This window comes from Mchenga conophoros, linkage group LG14 (assembly GCF_057382185.1).
Source record: "Mchenga conophoros isolate Kocher_MC1m ecotype Shallow Benthic linkage group LG14, M_conophoros_male_GT1.1, whole genome shotgun sequence".
NCBI classification, from domain to species: Eukaryota; Metazoa; Chordata; class Actinopteri; order Cichliformes; family Cichlidae; genus Mchenga; species Mchenga conophoros.
This window is the reverse complement of record NC_140539.1, coordinates 2,588,539-2,606,722: the sequence shown is the minus strand read 5'-3', so window position 1 is coordinate 2,606,722 and position 18,184 is coordinate 2,588,539. Positions and strand designations below refer to the sequence as shown.

The 18,184-nt window shown below is 45.0% G+C and overlaps 1 protein-coding gene across 2 annotated transcripts; it reads left to right on the top strand.

The window, feature by feature from the left end:
- The first annotated feature begins 104 nt into the window (after nt 1-104).
- Nucleotides 105-10,507, top strand: LOC146559079 (aldehyde dehydrogenase, dimeric NADP-preferring-like). 2 transcript variants are annotated; one of them, XM_085244742.1, is made up of 10 exons: nt 105-249; nt 1,289-1,452; nt 1,546-1,777; nt 2,335-2,420; nt 3,281-3,489; nt 7,912-8,029; nt 8,133-8,274; nt 8,354-8,520; nt 8,610-8,709; nt 10,072-10,507. In XM_085244742.1, the coding sequence occupies exons 2-10, from the start codon at nt 1,297-1,299 to the stop codon at nt 10,383-10,385; spliced, it is 1,524 nt and encodes a 507-aa protein (XP_085100868.1). In that variant the 5' UTR covers nt 105-249; nt 1,289-1,296; the 3' UTR covers nt 10,386-10,507. The 2 variants fall into 2 exon arrangements, with proteins under 2 accessions (XP_085100868.1, XP_085100867.1); XM_085244741.1 differs by having other exon boundaries at nt 1,289-1,777.
- The last annotated feature ends 7,677 nt before the right edge of the window (nt 10,508-18,184 follow it).

Sequence of the window (18,184 nt, the reverse complement as noted above, 5' to 3'; positions counted from 1 at the left end):
TGACTGCTATTAAGATGAGCCAAGCTGAAGTGGGGTGTGCACATGCGCACGACGCTATCGGTCTCAGTGAACTCGGACACGGTAACCAATCTACCCCGGTAAACTGATCCCAGAGCAGCGTGACCGATGAACACAGGACAATGCTGGGTGAGGGCGCTGGGTGAGGGAGGGATCCCGCAGCGCGTCCGTGAGATCACACGAGTGACGGACTGCAGCTTATATCCGAGGAACAATTGCACCTGAGCTTCGGTAAGTTTCAGACTTTGACAGTGGGCGCCATGGTGAATTATCGGTGATCAATAACGCGATTGATTAATTGTAAAATGACGAGCTGTGCGGCATTTAGCGGACAGAATCAGTTTTCTGTAGTGATGTGAGCTGTTCGTCCGGTCCGCGAACACCAGCGGAGCGCTTCATTTTTATTTACTCATCTTTCAGGGAGTTTGCGTCAGTCAGCAAGCAACATGCAGCCAGGTATTTTTCTCAGCGTGCAACAATTAAGACTTTATCACAGCACAGTTATTATCAGCTATGCAAACATGTGACAGTCTCAATAAAACACATGCATCATACAGGATACATGTTCTATTTGACTTCGTTTTGTCACGTACGTGTATTTTTAAATTTAGTGTGTCTATTTCTTCTAAAGTTCTTTATTTTAGGGAACTAAAGTATATTTTACGTTTCTTATTCCACTTTGTCACTGACATTATGTCAGTTATGACTGTAAGGCATGAAGTGTTCACTGCGTTTCGATGCCGGACACACTAACAGACTGCAAAGTGTCCACAGTAGTAACACGTGGGGCTGAAAATCTACCTTTGCCTGTTTTACGTGGATAAACTTCAGTTCATTTTCTCAGACGTGTCAGTTGTTTATCAAATCATTTGTTGTGTGTGTGTGTGTGTGTGTGTGTGTGTGTGTGTGTGTGTGTGTGTGTGTGCGTGCGTGCGTGCGTGTGCGTGCGCGTGCGTGCGTGTGTGTGTGTGTGTGTGTGGTGTCTCTTGCTTGTGCGCCTCGAGGCTGCTTTTTATTACTTTGCTGTCTGTCTGTAAAGCCTTTGATAAGATTAAACTCTGTAACCTACAGTCGTCTGTTTTGCTCTTCAAATTGCTGAGAGTAAAACATTAGTTCGGCAGAGCGCACAGGCTCACTCTAAGGTAAGCTAGGAGGGCAGACAGGCTTTCCTGGTGACAGCAGAAATGTTTGCAGCACCTCTGCTAGAACGACAGCTTATCTGTGAACATTTGAGAGTCCTGTGGACAAACGCTTTTCTGTTCTCATGCAGGTGTGTGTATGGAGAGGCAGGCAGTGCAGCGGGCCAGGGAGGCCTTCCTGAGCGGCAGGACTCGACCTCTAGAGTTCAGACTGCAGCAGCTCCACGCCCTGCAGAGGATGATCGCTGAGAAAGAGACGGAGATAGCCACTGCTCTCAAACAGGACATCAACAGAGTTAGCAGACACGAGAGACTAAGAATAAGATGTGAAATACAATGTGTATATCGGGGCTCGTTTGCTTGCTTAACTGTGTTGGGTTTCCTGCAGAGTCAGTATGACACACCACTCCTGGAGCTGATTGGAATCGAGAACGAGATTAAGCTGGCTATTGAGAAGCTTGGAGAGTGGGCTGCTCCGCGACCGGCAGAAAAGAACCTCCTCACGATATCAGATGAGGTTTATATCCAGCCAGAGCCGCTGGGAGTCGTACTCATCATCGGGGCCTGGAACTACCCCTGGGGCCTTACTCTCATGCCACTTGTTGGCGCCATTGCTGCAGGTAGGGAGACACTCTCTCCACACCTGCGACAGTCACGTACCCCTGATAACAGCAGTCTGAGATGGCTTTGAGAAGGCACGGCCGCAACCCGGTGTCACAGTCACTGTGCTGTTTTCAGTTGTGTGCAGCTGGATTCTGTCATGTTAGACTTTATCAAACCCAAAATGTATTTTGTATTTCTAACAGATCTAACAAGGCAATCACCCACAGTGGGAATGTTTTACTCTACATAACATCCTCTTCTTTTAAATGTAGGTAAAAAAGTCAGCTGAGCTCCATGAAATACAGAAACAATCGATGTAACTGATAAACTGGTCCTAGTCAGAGTCCCAGCTGATCAGCTTGTCTCGGTACCAGACATGTCAGCTGACGGCTCAGAAACGCAGTCTTTGCTCCCTGTCGTTCAACTTTTGCAAAACCGATTCAAAAAATAAAATACTAATGGAAACAGAGTGCATCTGACTGCCTCTCTCTCTGCATTCTCAGCCTCCTACACGCCGGCTTTGCGTCACACGGTGATCTCATCCCGTTCATGGAAAACTGTTCTCTCTTTGCAGGGAACGCAGCTGTGGTGAAGCCATCGGAGCTCAGCGAGTGCTCGTCGCTGCTGCTCCGGGCTTTGCTGCCTCGCTATCTGGACAAGGTCTGAACACCAGGTCTATTGTTCATGCATTAAAGCCTTGAGCCATCATACTACAGTGCTTCAGACATTTAGACCCCAATGACACACAGGATTCAACGTTTGTTGCCATTTCGCTGAATATGCTGCTACAAAACAGGAATTTTTGCACATTAAATGTTTCAGATGATCAAAAAACAAAGTTCAATAGACAAAAATAACCAAAGCAATTACAAAATGCAGTTTTTAAATGATGATTTCATTTATTAAGGAAAAAAGCTCTGCAAACCTGCCCTGCCCTGTGGGAAAGGGTAACTTCGTCCTAAACCTAATAAACCTAATTCCAGTCAAGCGTTTGTGAGGTTCTACTGTTTCATGTCAGCCACGCTGGAGGGTTTTTGAGCACGAACAGTCATCCTGTTGAATCGTGAACTCTGACCTTAGCTGAGGAAAGTAGTCGTTCTGTAGATGCTGTTGTGGGTTCGTGGGTGTCCTCCTGGATGAGTTGCTGATGCAGACGCACAGATGTCAGTGATTTTGTTTCTAATCTGTTTCTTCAGATCATGGTGTGATGTGTTGCTTTTAGCCTACTTTACTTTGTGACTCGAGTTCTGTTTAAGTGATTTATTGATTCTTCAGGTCTGATAATCAGACATGAGTGTGCGAGCCTTTTCCACTTAATATATAATTTAAAACTGCATTTATTTGGTTTATCACTCTCTAATATTAGAATTTGTTTAATCTGAAACATGTAAGTGTGACCCCCCCTCCCCAGTAGAGATTTTCCCATCACTATATGTTTGGAAACATGACCTATATTACAGTCAGTTACTCTGTGCTTAATGTAAATAACTTATATATCAGTAAATGTGTTTGTTTTGCAGGATCTGTACCCAGTGGTGACAGGTAGTGTGTCAGAGACCCAGGAACTGCTGAGGCTCAGGTTTGACCACATCGTGTTCACGGGCAGCAGCACAGTGGCCAAACTGGTGATGGAAGCTGCAGCTCGTCACCTCACCCCGGTGACCCTGGAGCTGGGAGGGAAGAGCCCCTGCTACATCGACAAGAACTGCAACATCAGGGTCGCCTGCCGGTAATCCACATTTAGCCAAACGAAGTGAATTACAGCTGCTGACACGGGAATTTAAAAGTCTGATAATCAAAGCGGGCACAGAGGCGCTGACTGTGTCTGCAGGTACATATCAGGGTGACTGAAGCTCAGCGCAATAATAGCAGAACTTACAACCTTCTCCAAGCCCCAACAACGTACATTAATACTTCTGTATGTTTCAGTGGATGCTGGTATAGCACATGCACTTTTTAAATCACAACTCAGTAACTATCACTGAAACAGCCACTGTGACCTGGATACAACAAGAAACATGAAAACTCTTGAAAGCTGAATACAGTGGGGCAAAAAAGTATTTAGTCAGCCACCGATTGTGCAAGTTCCCCCACCTAAAATGATGACAGAGGTCAGTAATTTGCACCAGAGGTACACTTCAACTGTGAGAGACAGAATGTGAAAAAAAAAATCCATGAATCCACATGGTAGGATTTGTAAAGAATTTATTCGTAAATCAGGGTGGAAAATAAGTATTTGGTCACCTCAAACAAGGAAAATCTCTGGCTCTCACAGACCTGTAACGTCTTCTGTAAGAAGCTTTTCTGTCCCCCACTCGTTACCTGTATGAATGGCACCTGTTTGAACTCATCATCTGTATAAAAGACACCTGTCCACAGCCTCAAACAGTCAGACTCCAAACGCCGCCATGGCCAAGACCAAAGTGCTCTCGAAGGACACCAGGAAAAGTATTGTAGACCTGCACCAGACTGGGAAGAGTGAATCTACAATAGGCAAGCAGCTTGGTGTGAAAAAATAAACTGTGGGAGCAATCATCAGAAAATGGAAGACATACAAGACCACTGATAATCTCCCCCGATCTGGGGCTCCACGCAAGATCTCATCCCGTGGGGTCAAAATGATCATGAGAACGGTGAGCAAAGATCCCAGAACCACACGGGGGGACCTGGTGAATGACCTGCAGAGAGCTGGGACCAAAGTAACAAAGGTCACCATCAGTAACACACTACAACGGCAGGGAATCAAATCCCGCAGTGCCAGACGTGTTCCGCTGCTGAAGCCAGTGCATGTCCAGGCCCGTCTGAAGTTTGCCAGAGAGCACATGGATGATACAGCAGAGGATTGGGAGAATGTCATGTGGTCAGATGAAACCAAAGTAGAACTTTTTGGTATAAACTCAACTCGTCGTGTTTGGAGGAAGAAGAATACTGAGTTGCATCCCAAGAACACCATACCTACTGTGAAGCATGGGGGTGGAAACATCATGCTATGGGGCTGTTTTTCTGCCAAGGGGACAGGACGACTGATCCGTGTTAAGGACAGAATGAATGGGGCCATGTATCGTGAGATTTTGAGCCAAAACCTCCTTCCATCAGTGAGAACTTTGAAGATGAAACGAGGCTGGGTCTTCCAACATGACAATGATCCAAAACACACCGCCCGGGCAACAAAGGAGTGGCTCCGTAAGAAGCATTTGAAAGTCCTGGAGTGGCCTAGCCAGTCTCCAGACCTCAACCCCATAGAAAATCTGTGGCGGGAGTTGAAAGTCCGTGTTGCTCGGCGACAGCCCCAAAACATCACTGCTCTCGAGAAGATCTGCATGGAGGAATGGGCCAAAATACCAGCTACTGTGTGTGCAAACCTGGTAAAGACCTATAGTAAACGTTTGACCTCTGTTATTGCCAACAAAGGTTATGTTACAAAGTATTGAGTTTGTTGGGTCTAAACTCAGACCCCGCTGTATCCAGGACTTATTCCCATGAAAGAAAAACAAGGCAACAGTGTTCGATCGATTTCTTGCGCAAGGGAGGCCTCTCATCTGTGACCAGCACGTCGAAATGACCACAATGGTGGCCTCCTCTCGCCGCCTTTTTATTGACAAACTTCAAACAATAGTTTACAAAACACCCCCTTTGGTTACATAGACAAGGACTGTATGTAAATGTGTGTGTGTGTGTGTGTGTGTGTGTGTGTGTTTGTTTGTTCCTGCTGATCAAAGGGTCATAAAACCTAAAAGCAGGAACAACATCCTTGGTCATAAAGAGGGTAGTCTCCCCCACACCCAATGTATGGTTTACCATAGATAACACAGTCAAACCATACAAAGGGTGGGAAGTTCTACCAAACATCAAACAGACCTTCAAAAGGATGTTCCTGTGATAAAACACTTCAACCTTGCACCCAGAACCTCGAGAATCTGGGGATGGGAGGAAAGAAAGAATTCCTTTCACAGAGTTAAAAACAATAGACAAATGGTAAATATAAAAATGACAAATGTTTAACTATTTACTCTAACAGAGTTGTATTTTTGTTATTGACCAAATACTTATTTTCCACCCTGATTTACGAATAAATTCTTTACAAATCCTACCATGTGGATTCATGGATTTTTTTTCACATTCTGTCTCTCACAGTTGAAGTGTACCTCTGGTGCAAATTACTGACCTCTGTCATCATTTTAGGTGGGGGAACTTGCACAATCGGTGGCTGACTAAATACTTTTTTGCCCCACTGTATATTAAAATGTTGGTTAAGAAATTCCTGAGTATAAAAATTCACATGGACATTTTGACTAACGTGACAAACATTGTTTGGTTTCAGTTCATAAATGTTAGGCCTTGATGTTTTATTGAGTAAATGAACTTAAACATACATTTGGTTTGGTTGCAGTTAAACAGAGCTTAGTTTGAGTCCTTTTCCTGTGCTTCAATTACAAGGACTCAAAAAGCTGGAAAATACAGGTCCTTAAACGCAGCACACTTTGACCCACTCTTCTGGAACTCCTGGGACTGAATTAAACTCCAACTCTGTCATTTAGTTAAATATGTCAAGCCTACTGTACAAAAAACAACAAACTCTTTATTGTAAGGACCGAAATAGAAAAGATCAAACTCACAGAAATGTCATGAACCATTCGATGTTACCAGAATCTGTTACATTCCCCTAAAAGGGTCCAGGAAAAGTAACAAAAGTGTGCGGGTCAGAAAAAGGAGACAGGGCGGCAAAAGGGGTTAAATTCGAGAGTTTTATTAAAGTTTCTACTAATAACTCAACTAACAGAGACGGACAAGCCGCTAGTGATGGTCCGCTTGAAGCTGAAGCTCCGGTGCGTGCGTCAAAAAAATCAACACACTGCTTCAGAAGCTCTGCGTTGAAGCTTGATTCGTTTGGCCAGAGTCACGTGATCGGTGACGTCCGAAGCTTCAGTTAGAGCCTAACTGCTTCGGTGTCTGATTCAATGGTTTAAAAGGAAGTGAATCATTCGTGGGATTTGTGGAGTGTTTTGATGGTGACAGCGAACCACTGATCATTCCACTGAGAGATTTGGAGCCAGCGAGGAATAAAGGAGGTTCTGTTGTGTGGGAGGATTTTGAGTTGATTTTTGTCGATCAGGTGGGTTTTCCAGCTTTGTGTTCTGGCCGTTTGCTTTTTGTTTTGTGCGTGTTTATTATATCTGAAAACGGGAAAAAGGTAAAATGTCAAAAATCTGCTTCCATAATATAAATATCATTAAATAACTTTAGAAAAACTTCCACTTGACTCTTTACATGTAATGTTGTAAAAATATATATTTTATTGTTTAATTAATCTGAAAATGTTAGTCTGCCAAATGTGCAGCAATTGAATTTATTTATTCTCTTTAGCTGATAGTTGGTGGGGCCCAGGTAGACTGTATAACTGCATCTCTACCAGTTTCTCTGCACTCCATAATGTGTTGTACATTATTATATGTATATTATATGTAACGTGGTATTTTTCAATTATTGTATGTACCAACATCAAGAAGTCACAAGCAAAGAAAGACCACACCATGATGCATGTTTAAACAAGAAGAGTTTACTGGTCAAAACTATTTATTAAACAAATAAAACACATTTTTTAACCACCAAACAATACGCGTTCAAAGCAACACGACGGCGGCCCAATATCAGACAGAACTCCACTCTGTAGAGTGGGCAGTCATAATGAAGCAGTTGGTTTTATTTTGTGGATTCACGCTGCTCTTTGTATTTTTGGCCACCAGATGTCACCAGAGAGGACTGTGTTGAAAAGCTTCGAGTAATGAACCGTTTTTCAATACAAGCTTCAGAAAGCTTCATTTGGCCATCACTACAAGCCGCTATCACCATTTAAATACCTTTAATTGCTGATGTGAGTCAGCTGTACAAAAGAAAAAGGCGGCACCTAAGGCAGGAGAGACGGTAGGACCCGCCCACACAGGTAACTTCAGGAGGAGGCCCTGCTGGGGCCGCAACAAATCTTTTCTCAGTTAAAAGGAAGTAAATGTCAAAGCAAGAAAAAGGTGTTTTTTTCCTTGTTTTTTTATTTTGGGGGGGATAGCTACACTCTCAATAAAATGAATAAAGGTCCTCTAAGAATGAACCAAAACACGAATATTGTAAAGTTGTTCTCCACCTGGTTTGTTTGCAGTCGTATCACGTGGGGGAAGTTCATCAACTGTGGGCAGACGTGCATCGCTCCAGACTACATTCTGTGTGAGCCGTGCATCCAGGGCCGAGTGGTGGAGTGCATCCGACAAACGCTTCTGGTAAAGCACCCAATAACCAAAGAGAATCACTGCGACATCGCTCATACAGGTGGAGCTGCACGGTGTGAAACCTTACTGAGACTACCTCTCTGCTCCATTCCAGGAGTTTTATGGTGCCGATCCAAAATGCTCACCTGACTACGGGCGAATTGTCAACCAGCGTCACTTCAACAGAATCATGGGGCTGATGGAGGGCTACACTCCTGTGGTGGGTGGACAGAGTGATTCCTCACAGCGCTACATTGGTAATGAAAATGCAGATTGAATCATGCGATGCAGATCCATCTGTGCTCTGTTTGATAAATGTTGATGTTGCACTGAAAGCCCCAACGGTGCTGAAGGACGTGCCGCCCCACTCCAGGCTGATGCAGGAGGAGATCTTCGGCCCCGTGCTGCCCATAGTTACAGTGAGTGACATGGACAATGCCATCACCTTCATCAACGAGAGAGAGAAGCCCCTGGCTCTGTACATCTTCTGCTCTGACAAGAAGGTGAGAAGGAACCATCTTTAAGTAGCTTTTAACGTTAGCAGCGTCCCTCGTGCTCGTCTTACAACGATTTCTTCTCACGTTTCTCACAGGCAATAAAAAAAATGATTGCGGAGACGACGAGCGGTGGCGTGACGGTCAACGACGTCATGATGCACTATACGCTCAACTCCCTCCCGTTCGGTGGCGTAGGTAGGAAGACTTCAAAGTGTGGCTTTGAAGTGGGAAAGCTTCACAAAATGTGACAACTTTAGACAAAGAAACACAACATCAGATGAAACAGTGTCAGCTAAACCATGATGTCAGATGACAGACAAAACTACAAACAATCAAAGATGGATGCAGCTAAACATTGTTTTTAAAAAGAAAGGGAGGCAGAGAAGCGGGTCCGAGTGTGATACCGCTTGCTCATTGGCTAACTTGTTGGTTACTGGACATGCCACGGACAGCCCTCCTATTCTTTGCGCTGTCTGTGTGTGTGTGTGTGTGTGTGTGTGTGTGTCCTGTCGCCTCCAGGAGCTCAGCTGCCACCCATTCATTCAGCAGTGAGTCAAGCTTGTGAAGAGCTGCTCAGTCAGTGAGCGGGCCAGCACTGAGTCGTGAACTTTTACTGTGTCAAGTCACATTTGTGTTACCTTTAAGCTACTAGTGAGTAGCTGTTATCTGCTGGCAGCAGAAGTGAACCTTTAACTTTAACCCATCTCCGTCTCCTTTCTCAGGATATTTGTTTTTCTTTGAGTCGAGTCCTTTTTAATAAAACTTTCTCCGTTTGGCGTTTTTCTGTGTGTGCTGTGGAGCAGTGAGCAAACATTCATCGACAGCTCCTGCAGATTTGAGAAAACTGTTCCACACATTTATTGGAACTACAGCTGATTCTGAGCTGATGCCTGTTGTGCTTAGTGAGCAAGACTTTCTTCATGAAGCCTGAATAAGAATACATTCAGGAGCTGAGATTACAAACAGTTAAAAGTGTTATATGAAGCAAATTATACTGGACAAGATTGAGATCAAATTTGAGTTCTGGAGAACACTGCCTATTTCGGTAATAGCATCTATCTTCATGTATCTTACTGAAACCTGGACTTCCCATGTGTAAGCTTGCCCTCCAACATTAAATGTGTTATTATTCAGCATCTCTGGCTGGAGGAGACGGCTGTGCTTGCAAGCTGGCTGGACATGTAGAGAGGACTGTCTGTCTGTCTCCGGGCTGTGTTGTAGTCTCCCTCATTTGAGTTAAAAAATGACCCTACAATCACAAACTGACCCACTGTGCAAATCTGTGGGCGAGCAATAAAACTATTCAAGCTAAGTGTTACATCATTCACACTACTAACATCAGCCAGTTCACCTTTTAAACCTTCAGTGATGTATGGGGACACATACACAATATTGGGGATCTTTACATCAGGAGCACATTTGCACTGTGATCACTGATGCAAGAAAAAGTCACTCTCACCCTGTTACAGTCCATGTGTGAGCACATACTGACAGCACAAATCACAAATGAAGCGCTCCTTTTAGAAGACACGACTGACTTGTGTGTCACCCCTCCAGGTCAGAGTGGTATGGGACGCTACCATGGCAAACACACCTTTGAGCAGCTGAGCCACCACAGGGCATGCATGGTCCGGTCACTGGGCATGGAGAGCGTTAACTTGGCCAGGTACCCTCCTCAGAACCGCCAGCGGGCACGCAGGGCTCGGATGGCCCTCACGTCGCCGCTGATTGACATGTCCAAGAGGACCCTGGTGTGGGCCATTCTTGCCACCATCATCGGCCTCGGTCTCCTCATCGCCCTGCTGGTCATCCTGCTCATTGCAGCGGGCCTCAACTGCACCTGCTGGTACTGGAGAGGCTTCTATAACTAGACACACTGTGACCTCGCTATGGAAGATCCTTCCAAAGAAACAAAAGTGCTTTTCACAGATGTTCATGATCAGATGAATCTTGTTTTATTGTTTCATAAAGATGAATAAAACAGTAACCTTTGGCTTGATCTATTATCTCTTTTATGAGCAGTGTGTGAATTGGATTCTATTTTTACAGTCGGTTAACATTCACTTTGTGAGGAAATATTGATGTAATTTGTTGTTTAAAATTAAAAGATGTGTTCTTAAAATGTAATATTCCATTTTTTTTCTTAAACCTTCATTTTATTTTGGCACAAAACTGAGCAAGACTCCATCCTTTTACACTCTGTTACTATTGTGACCACAAGAGGGCACTATTGAGACAAATTAATTTAATATCTTCTTTTTGTTTTGGCTCTTCCCTTTAAGGGTCACTGCAGTGCCCCATCTGCCTCTGTATTGTCTCATCTTTAGCATCCTCTTCTGTAACCCCAGCTCTCTGCATGACTTCTTACATGAACCTTTTCTTTGGTGTTCCTTCTCTCTTCATGCATCCTTGGTTCAGTGTATTCACGATCCCTCTGCACATCTTAGCCTCGTCTCTCTAACTTTGTGTCCAAACCACTCAACCTGAGCTGTCCCTGTGATCTACTCATTTCTCATCTTGTCCATTCAGGACTCCCAAAGACAACCCAGATGTTGACTCTGGAGAGCAACTTTCACTCTTTCCTTCCAGTCTTTTTCTGAGTGATTCTGTCTCCAAACCATACATCATTAAAGCTACTGTGCAAAAGTGTTGCTCTACCCCTTGTTTACATTTTCTAGGAAAATAGGTGTGATTTAAACACGTGCAAACATACATGGAACTGCATCTTGTAAACCTAACTTTTCACTCTTGATGCTGTCCTGTCACAAATCAGCCCTGACACTCGTCTCCACCCACTCCACCCTGCCAGCACTCGCTTCTTCACCAGGATAGTTAACCTCAGGTATTTAAACTCATCTACCTTCAGTATCTCTAGTGCCTGGATGTTCACCTTTCTGCCTGCCTCCTTCTCATTCACTCTCATGCATTTTGTTACTTTGCTCTTCTACTTTGCACCTCTTCAGGCTCTTTTTTACCTGCCTGATCACAATGTCATCTGCAAACATGATCCTATCTCTCAGCCCTTCCACCACCACTGCAAAGAAGAAGCGGCTCAGACCCAATCCCCGATGTATTCCTGCCTCCACTCTAAACCCATCTGTTGTTCCTACCTTTCACCTCACCAGAGCCAACTCGCCCATCGCCGAGACCATTTCTGAAGAGCTTAGGTGAATCTCTTAGGGATCATGTCATGTCCTTGCTGGATTTCTTTCCTGTTTCTTAAGACATGACTACCAGATATGATTCAATGAGAACAGTTGCTCAAGAGCAGTCACAAAAACCCATCTGGCTTTTAAATTTAAACTGAGTTTAAACTCTTCTAGAACGACTGTAATCAACAGAATGCAGAGAGACAACCTCTATGACTTTAAGTCAACATACTGCGTTGAAGACAGAAGTTACAGTAGGGCAGGGTCATACGTTCTTGTAATATTAATTTGGACCACAAGATGGTGCAGCAGGTCAATGTAGCATGCAGTCTCGCTGATACCAAATCACAACAACAGTCTCAAGGCGCTTTATATTGTAAGGTAGACCCTACAATAATAAGCCTGCAGTGCGAGAGTGAAGTGCTCTAATATGGTGATATGGTACTACAAGGTCATTTTGGATTAACTGAAGGCTTTTCAGGGAGTTTTTAGGACTTCCTGATATTAATGAATTACAGTCGTCCAGCCTGGAAGTAATAGAGACAGGATATTTCTAACTTTAGAGATGTTGCACAAATGGAAGAAAGCATTCCTACACATTTGTTTAACATGTGCATTGAAGGACATATCCTGGCTCCAAGTTTCCATACTAAGACAAAAATCAGTATCTTTTACTGACAGTGCTAATATGGGTTCTTTCCTTCTTCTTGGAACGGCCTGTCTGAGGAATTCAGGCTCACACGATCAGTGACCTGATTTAAATCACTTCTAAAAGCTAATTTCACAGACTTGCTATGAAGTGATTCTGTTGCGTGTTGTCTTTGCTAACTTCCTGCCTCCAGTGCTTCATTATTTTCTATATATGTATGTTTTTGTAGCATCCCTGCCAAACAAAATACAAATGCTGAATATGATTAGTTCATTTAAACAGTGAACAGACTGATTCCTCTACAGCACTTTTCTACTATACAAAGCACTTAATACAACATCACACAAGCACTTTTTTCTGGGCTTAAGTGCTTTCTGTCTAACATTCACACACATCCATACTCTGATGGAAGCACTGGAGATCAACTTGGGGTTAGTATCTTACCTAAGCAGACTGGAGTAGCCTAACTAAAGCTGATTCTGATTAGTAGCTGACCTGCTCAACCTCCTGAACTACAGCCACCCACAGGTACAACTTCATAGCTTTAACCTACATGACACGGACTGTTAACAACATATGAGCGCAGAGGTTGTAGTTTACTGAAATCATACGATGTTTCTATACCAGATGGCAGCAGAGATCTTTGAGATGGTAGAGAGCCAGAACTGAGAATGGTGAATAAGTGTTCCATGTGTTCACATTTATAGGCTTTTATTTGGAGTTTTAAAGCTCCACATAAAAGTAATTCCACAAAATGTTCTTGTTAAAATGTCTCTGTAATCCTGAAAAGAGAAGAAAAGTGACTTGGACATGATGTTTGAACTGTCCTTCACATCGTCACACTCGTCTGATGAGTCTTCATGTAAGCAGTGAGAGTAGACTGAAAAGCTGAAAGAAGATGAAGATGGTTTTGCCTCTCAGGCTTGACAGGCTCTCTGTTAATATCATGTTGCATGATATTTCACTGCACCCATGGAAAACTTGCAGTGAATGTCTAGTTATACGTAAAAGTACAACAAGAGTTGTAGCACAGCTTGTTTAAGTCATTTAAGCTAGCACCCCATTAGCATTTGGATCCCCCTGCTCCCTCTGCTAAGCTCTTAACTGACAGCTTTATCACCTAATAGGTCTGTGGATACTGAGCCCTTTAGCTCGTGAGCCAGCAAAAAGAAACAGTCGCCCTCTCAGCAGCCTGCCTCACTCACACAGGCAGCCTTCACTTTTTCCTGGAGGCCTCAATAACGTTGCGTAAGCATCGTATAGTGTATATACAGTCATTTATATAGTGGTGTAGAGTCACTCAGAGGAAAGCACTATTTACTTCCTACAGTTTTACCATATTTCAGATCTTTAAAAGCTTCATTCTGGACTTTTAAAGACGAGACAAGCGAAGCTGTCATGTGCGTTTGTAGTTTTGTTTTCCTTCATTAACTACTCGTCACTTTATTTGTGTGTGTGTAGCTGTCAGCAACTTGTATTTTCAGTTCCACTTTGCCTCATTAACTGCTCATCACTTTATCTGAGCTCATTAGTGGCCTTTGTGACTTGAATCAGATTGGCTCTGTCAGCGACCATCCACTGGATTTTAGTCGTTTTTGTCTTCCTTTCTACGGGGATCCTGCCAGATCCTATATTTTAGACTTTTCTTGAGCATTAGAATCATTGTCGTGTCATTATTATTGTCTCATTATTTTCCAGAGGCGTCAGAGAGCTTTTTAAATCTTAGCTCAATAACGACGTGCTGGCAAAGAGATCCTAATTACTGTGATTCTACAGATCCACTTCACTGCCGCCAGCACAGGTATAATTGTCAGGGTTCATCTCTGTGCTTGTCCTGCTAGACCTCAGTGCAGCGTTCATTACTGTTCACCACAATATGTTATTACACAGATTAGAGCACGCTCTAGTAAAAGTACTGCACTGCTCTGATTTCTTCACATAAATACGGAGTCTTCCTCACACACTAATGCTAATATGGTTCTGTGCTAGGCTAGTTCTATTTACATTATGCATGCTTACATCTACAGTACACGTACGTATGCCTAGGGCTTCCCACGATGCACTGTTTCTCCTTTTCTCACCTTGTTTCACACAGACACGTACACCACTCTGCATTTAATCGTTAGTTACTATTAACCTCTGTTACCTCACCCCTGCTGCAGATGGCCCCGCCCCTCCCTGAGCCTGGTTCTGCCGGAGGTTTCTTCCTGGTAAAAGGGAGTTTTTCCTTCCCACTGTCGTCAAAGTGCTGCTCATAGGGGGTCATATGATTGTTGGGTTTTTCTCTGTATGTAATATTGTAGGATCTACCTCACAATATAAAGCACCTTGAGGCGACTGTTGTTGTGATTTGGCGCTGTGTAAATAAAACTGAATTGAATTCAAAGAGCGACTGAGTCTCAATCCAACTGTGACACAAGCTAGGATGAGAACGTGAGCTCCACTTATTACAGGTTAGGAATGATTTGAGGAGTGGAAACAAAGAGGAATCTTTACGTACCTGCGACCAGACACGTGGGTGAGCTCAGGGAAATGAAGCAACGCCATTTGAGGAACAAACTACAACAAAAGAAGCGAGGGAAGCAGGGATGGAACAAGACGGTCCACACCAAAACAATGAACTGAACAATGACATTGGGGAGGAGGAACAGGAGTCACTGAAGGGCCTTTCACAGTCAACCAAGGACAGGTTGGACTGCCTGAGCCCGCCTACTGAGTACTCAGTACTAGGAAGGTCTAGAGCCTGCCTGTTTCACATATGACACACTTGGCCAGCCCTCTCTCTGGGTACATCACCAAACACAGCGTTCTACAACATGTCATTATATCCTTTGTTACCTTACTTTCCAACAGTGCCATAACACATTAAATCATCTCAGCCAGGCACCTTGCCTCCATATTATAACTGCTCAGTCTATACATGTGAATAGGCAAGAAATGGGGCACTGTGATCTGAGTTGTTTGAATAAGCAGGATAATGCGTTTTAAAGGTTAAGAGGTCAAATGTCAAGAGGCAAGTGTCATGGCTGTGTGCAGGCAGGCAGGGAAAAGGACCCAAAATGCAGGACTCACGGAGGCAAGGGTGAACTCAGAATAAACAGCTTTACTGCCAGTCGCAGATTGAACAGGAGAAAACAAACTAACGGGCGGGCAAACAGGTTAACGGAACAAACAGCGATGTTTGATAGTACGATGCGACGACGAGCAGCGGAAGACACAGACACTACATACAAGAGGAGATCAGGATTGACAGGAAACGGCTGGGACACACGGCGGACGCTGATTACACAAACGAGACAGGGAGAACACAAGACTGAACACACCAACACAGGACACGGACCTTCAAAGTAAAACAGGAAGTACACGGAGAAGTAGACTGGAGAAGGAGAGAGAGAGCATGAGGAGCACGAGGGAGAGAGGCGGACATGACAGGCTGGAGAAAACAAGATGGCACGAGAACTCACATCACCATAAAAACGCAGACACATAGGGAGACACGGGGGCAGAGACGCGGGGGCAGAGACACGAGGCAGAGACACGAGGCAGAGACACGAGGGCAGAGACACGGGGGCAGAGACACGAGGCAGAGACACGAGGGCAGAGACACGGGGCAGAGACACGAGGGCAGAGACACGGGGACAGAGACGCGAGGGCAGAGACACGGGGGCAGAGACACGAGGGCAGAGACACGGGGCAGAGACACGGGGGCAGAGACACGGGGCAGAGACACGGGGCAGAGACACGGGGCAGAGACACGGGGGCAGAGACGCGAGGGCAGAGACACGAGGGCAGAGACACGGGGCAGAGACACGAGGGCAGAGACACGGGGCAGAGACACGGGGGCAGAGACACGAGGGCAGAGACACGGGGCAGAGACACGGGGCAGAGACGCGGGGGCAGAGACACGAGGGCAGAGACACGAGGCAGAGACACGAGGGCAGAGACACGAGGGCAGAGACACGGGGGCAGAGACACGAGGGCAGAGACACGGGGCAGAGACACGGGGGCAGAGACACGAGGGCAGAGACACGAGGCAGAGACACGAGGGCAGAGACACGGGGCAGAGACACGAGGGCAGAGACACAGGGGCAGAGACACGGGGCAGAGACACGGGGGCAGAGACGCGAGGGCAGAGACACGAGGGCAGAGACACGGGGCAGAGACACGGGGGCAGAGACACGAGGGCAGAGACACGGGGGCAGAGACACGAGGGCAGAGACACGAGGGCAGAGACGCGGGGGCAGAGACACGAGGGCAGAGACGCGAGGTCAGAGACACGAGGTCAGAGACACGAGGGCAGAGACGCGAGGGCAGAGACGCGAGGTCAGAGACACGAGGGCAGAGACGCGAGGTCAGAGACACGAGGGCAGAGACGCGAGGGCAGAGACACGAGGGCAGAGACGCGAGGGCAGAGACACGAGGGCAGAGACGCGAGGGCAGAGACGCGAGGGCAGAGACACGGCGCAGAGACACGAGGGCAGAGACACGAGGGCAGAGACACAAACGCAATATACAAGTATAACACACAGTGAAATGTAGCCTGACACGCTCCTCGACATGCGCAAAAATTGGGGGGGGGGGGTGTAGAGGAAGAACATTTTATATATATATATATATATATATATATATATATATATAGTATATACACTGGGTGAATGTGCAGTAGTAGCAGCAAACAGGTGAATTCTGTACATTAATATGAATAGACATCTGACTATTTTACAGGATAGACAATATAAACATATTTAAAATTAAAGGAATTGAAATGTACATTGTGCCTTGGTTTAGTGTCTGGAAGAGTCCTGTCTCAGTCAATTATAGATGATGTGAGAGGGCGGGTGTGTGTGTTTAGGGCACGGATGGCTTGGGGATAGAAGCTCCTCTTGAGTCTCTCTGTCCTTGCCTGGAAGATGCGGAACCTTCTACCAGATTGCAGAAGTTGGAACAGCTTGTTGCCAGGATGCCAGGATGGCAACAAACTAACAAAATACAAAAACACAAGAAAACTAAGAACGCTCGGTCAAAATGACTCAGGACCATGAGTGTGACACAATTGTAATCTGTTTTAAGAATTTATAAAGCCCTTGTTTAATTATAGTGATGTTTAGTTGGGGTTATGGGGATGTAATTGCGTGACATTGCCACAACGCTCCCACGCCTCCGACAAGCAGGAGCCTGCAGACCGAACACAACTTACGTCTCATGTTGCTACATGAGGCGGGCTGTAACACGCAGAACAAAGGCGTGCTAGAAAATGTCATCAGAACAAAAATATCTGGATTTATGGCAACATTCAAGTGATTTTTAAAGAGACACTTTTCCAAGTTTTTTTTCTATTCTTGGCCTAAAATCTGAGTTCTGATTGGATGGCTTTTATTATCTGCAGCACTCACTATCTGACCTCCTGTAGTGATCTGTTCCTTTTGTACATGACTCATGCACTGCGGGAGATGCTTCTGAAGAGCTTTAGTTGCTGCTGATGTGCAAAGTTAACTTTTGCTGAGGTTTGCCCTCATGTCCTCTGTGGATAAAACTCCCTGAGCCAGAGAGCCAGCAGCTGTCTGCCTGAATGTTGCTGGCAGCTGGAACAGACACATGTAAACATACTTTTTTCCCTGCCAAGCATTTGGCTTCAGGGCACGATATGTGAGGTACAGTGGGATGTCTCATACACTGCTGCCTCATTACAGTTCATGAATAATGCATCAGTCTCATAGTTTGGAAGATCAGGAAGAACACACCTTTTTAATTTTGAAATCTTGACCTCAATTCAAGAGCAAGTGCGAAGGTGAACATATATTTGCATACATTCATAATGGAAATGTGTTCATGTGTGTGTTTGCATCAACTTTCATCAATGTTGGAAGTGCTA